General features: G+C 51.2%; 1 protein-coding gene across 1 annotated transcript; it reads left to right on the forward strand.

Annotated features, from left to right (window-relative positions):
• Positions 1–6: 6 nt before the first annotated feature.
• Positions 7–1202, forward strand: LOC112834066 (glyceraldehyde-3-phosphate dehydrogenase-like). Its single transcript, XM_025885534.2, has one exon. It carries the CDS (start codon positions 12–14, stop codon positions 1011–1013), a length of 1002 nt encoding a protein of 333 aa, XP_025741319.1. The 5' UTR covers positions 7–11; the 3' UTR covers positions 1014–1202.
• Positions 1203–2279: the final 1077 nt, after the last annotated feature.

Here is a 2279-nt window from a genome sequence, read left to right on the forward strand (position 1 = left end):
CCTGAGACACGATGGTGAAGGTCGGAGTGAACGGATTTGGCCGTATTGGGCGCCTGGTCACCAGGGCTGCTTTTAACTCTGGCAAAGTGGATATTGTCGCCATCAATGATCCCTTCATTGACCTCAACTACATGGTCTACATGTTCCAGTATGATTCCACCCATGGCAAATTCCACAGTACAGTCAAGGCTGAGAACGGGAAGCTTGTCATCAATGGAAAGTCCATCTCCATCTTCCAGGAGCGAGATCCCACCAACATCAAGTGGGGTGATGCTGGTGCTGAGTATGTTGTGGAGTCCACTGGGGTCTCCACCACCATGGAGAAGGCTGGGGCCCACTTGAAGGGCGGGGCCAAGAGGGTCATCATCTCTGCTCCCTCTGCCGACGCCCCCATGTTCGTGATGGGTGTGAACCACGAGAAGTATGACAACTCCCTCAAGATTGTCAGCAATGCCTCCTGCACCACCAACTGCTTGGCTCCTCTGGCCAAGGTCATCCATGACAACTTCGGCATCGTGGAGGGACTCATGACCCCCGTCCATGCCATCACTGCCACCCAGAAGACCGTGGACGGTTCCTCTGGGAAGCTGTGGCACGACGGCCAAGGGGCTGCCCAGAACATCATCCCTGCTTCCACTGGTGCTGCCAAGGCTGTGGGCAAGGTCATCCCTGAGCTGAACGGGAAGCTCACTGGCATGGCCTTCCGTGTCCCCACCCCCAACGTGTCCGTCGTGGATCTGACCTGCCGCCTGGAGAAAGCTGCCAAATATGACGACATCAAGAAGGTGGTGAAGCAGGCGTCAGAGGGCCCCCTCAAGGGCATCCTGGGGTACACTGAGGACCAGGTCGTCTCCTGCGACTTCAACAGTGACACCCACTCCTCCACCTTCGATGCCGGGGCTGGCATTGCTCTCAACAACCACTTTGTCAAGCTCATTTCCTGGTATGACAATGAATTCGGCTACAGCAACCGGGTGGTGGACCTTATGGTCCACATGGCCTCCAAGGAGTAAGAGCCCCCTGGACCACCAGCCCCAGCGAGAGCAAGAGGAAGAGAGAGGCCCTCAGCTGCTGGGGAGTCCCTGCCCCAACTTATCCCGCAAAACACTGAGAATCTCCCGACCTCCACCGTTTCCATCCCACACCCCCTGAAGAAGGGGAGGGGCTTGGGGAGCCCTACCTTGTCATGTACCATCAATAAAGTATACTTTACCCCCCCCCGCAAAAAAAAGAAAAGATGGGCCAGATATTTGGCTGAATCCCTCACCAGCACCAATTATAATACTAACAGATACTATTTACTGAGGACTTTTTCTTTTCAAGGATTTATCTATTTTTTTATTTCACAGAGAGAGGGAGAACAAATAGGGTGAGCAGGAGAGGGAGAAGCAAGCTTCCCGCTGAGCAGGGAGACTGATGCGGGGCTAGATCCCAGGACCCTGGGATCATGACCCGAGCAGAAGGCAGACAACTGACTGAGCCACTCAAGCACCCCTACTGAGGACTATTTGCTGCATAACAAACTATTCCAAAACTTAGTAGTTTAACAACAATAATTTATTTCTTTTAATTTTTTTAAAGATTTTATGTATTTATTTGAGAGAGAGAGAGTGCACAAAAGCAGGGGGAGGGGCAGAGGCAGAAGGAGAAGCAGACTCCCCGCTGAGCAGGGAGCCCAATGAGGGGCTCGATCCCAGGACCCTGGGATCATGAGGACCCTGGGATCATGACCCGAGCCGAAGTCAGATGCTTAACCAACTGAGCCACCCAGGTGCCCCAACAATTATTTATTTCTCATAATTCTGTAGGTTAGCCAGTCAGTTCTGATCTCACTTGGTACACTCATGTGGCCACATTCATAGGGTGGGCTCAGGTGGGACACTGGCTCCCTGGTGCCTCTTTCTCCATGTGGTCTCTTACCATACAAGAGTTTAGGCTGGGCTTCCTTACCTAGTGGCACAAATGATCCAAGAGAGTAAGACAGGCCTCTTAAGACTTGGCTTAGAACTAGCCAATAACACACCCGCCATATTCCCCTGGTCAAAGCAAGTCATAAGCTCAGCCCAGATTCTAGGGGAAGGGAAATAGATTCCACCTCTTGTTGAGAGGAGTAGTAGGACTTACAATTATGAAAATTGTTGGCAATCGTCTTTGTAGGCAAGCTCTCTTATTTGCCACATGCCAGAAACTGTGTATTATCTCAATGAATCTTCAGAGAAACTTATGAAATATTCTCCTTTATGTTCCTATTTTACAAGTAAGGAAAATTGGTTCCTGAA

Source organism: Callorhinus ursinus, unplaced genomic scaffold, assembly GCF_003265705.2.
Source record: "Callorhinus ursinus isolate GAN/ISIS: 27379988/994484 unplaced genomic scaffold, GSC_fseal_2.0 scaffold15, whole genome shotgun sequence".
Lineage (NCBI taxonomy): Eukaryota > Metazoa > Chordata > Mammalia > Carnivora > Otariidae > Callorhinus > Callorhinus ursinus.

Coding starts and splice junctions, on each gene's coding strand:
- LOC112834066 (XM_025885534.2), top strand. CDS start 12: ATGGTGAAGGTCGGAGTGAACGGATTTGGCCGTATTGGGCGCCTGGTC.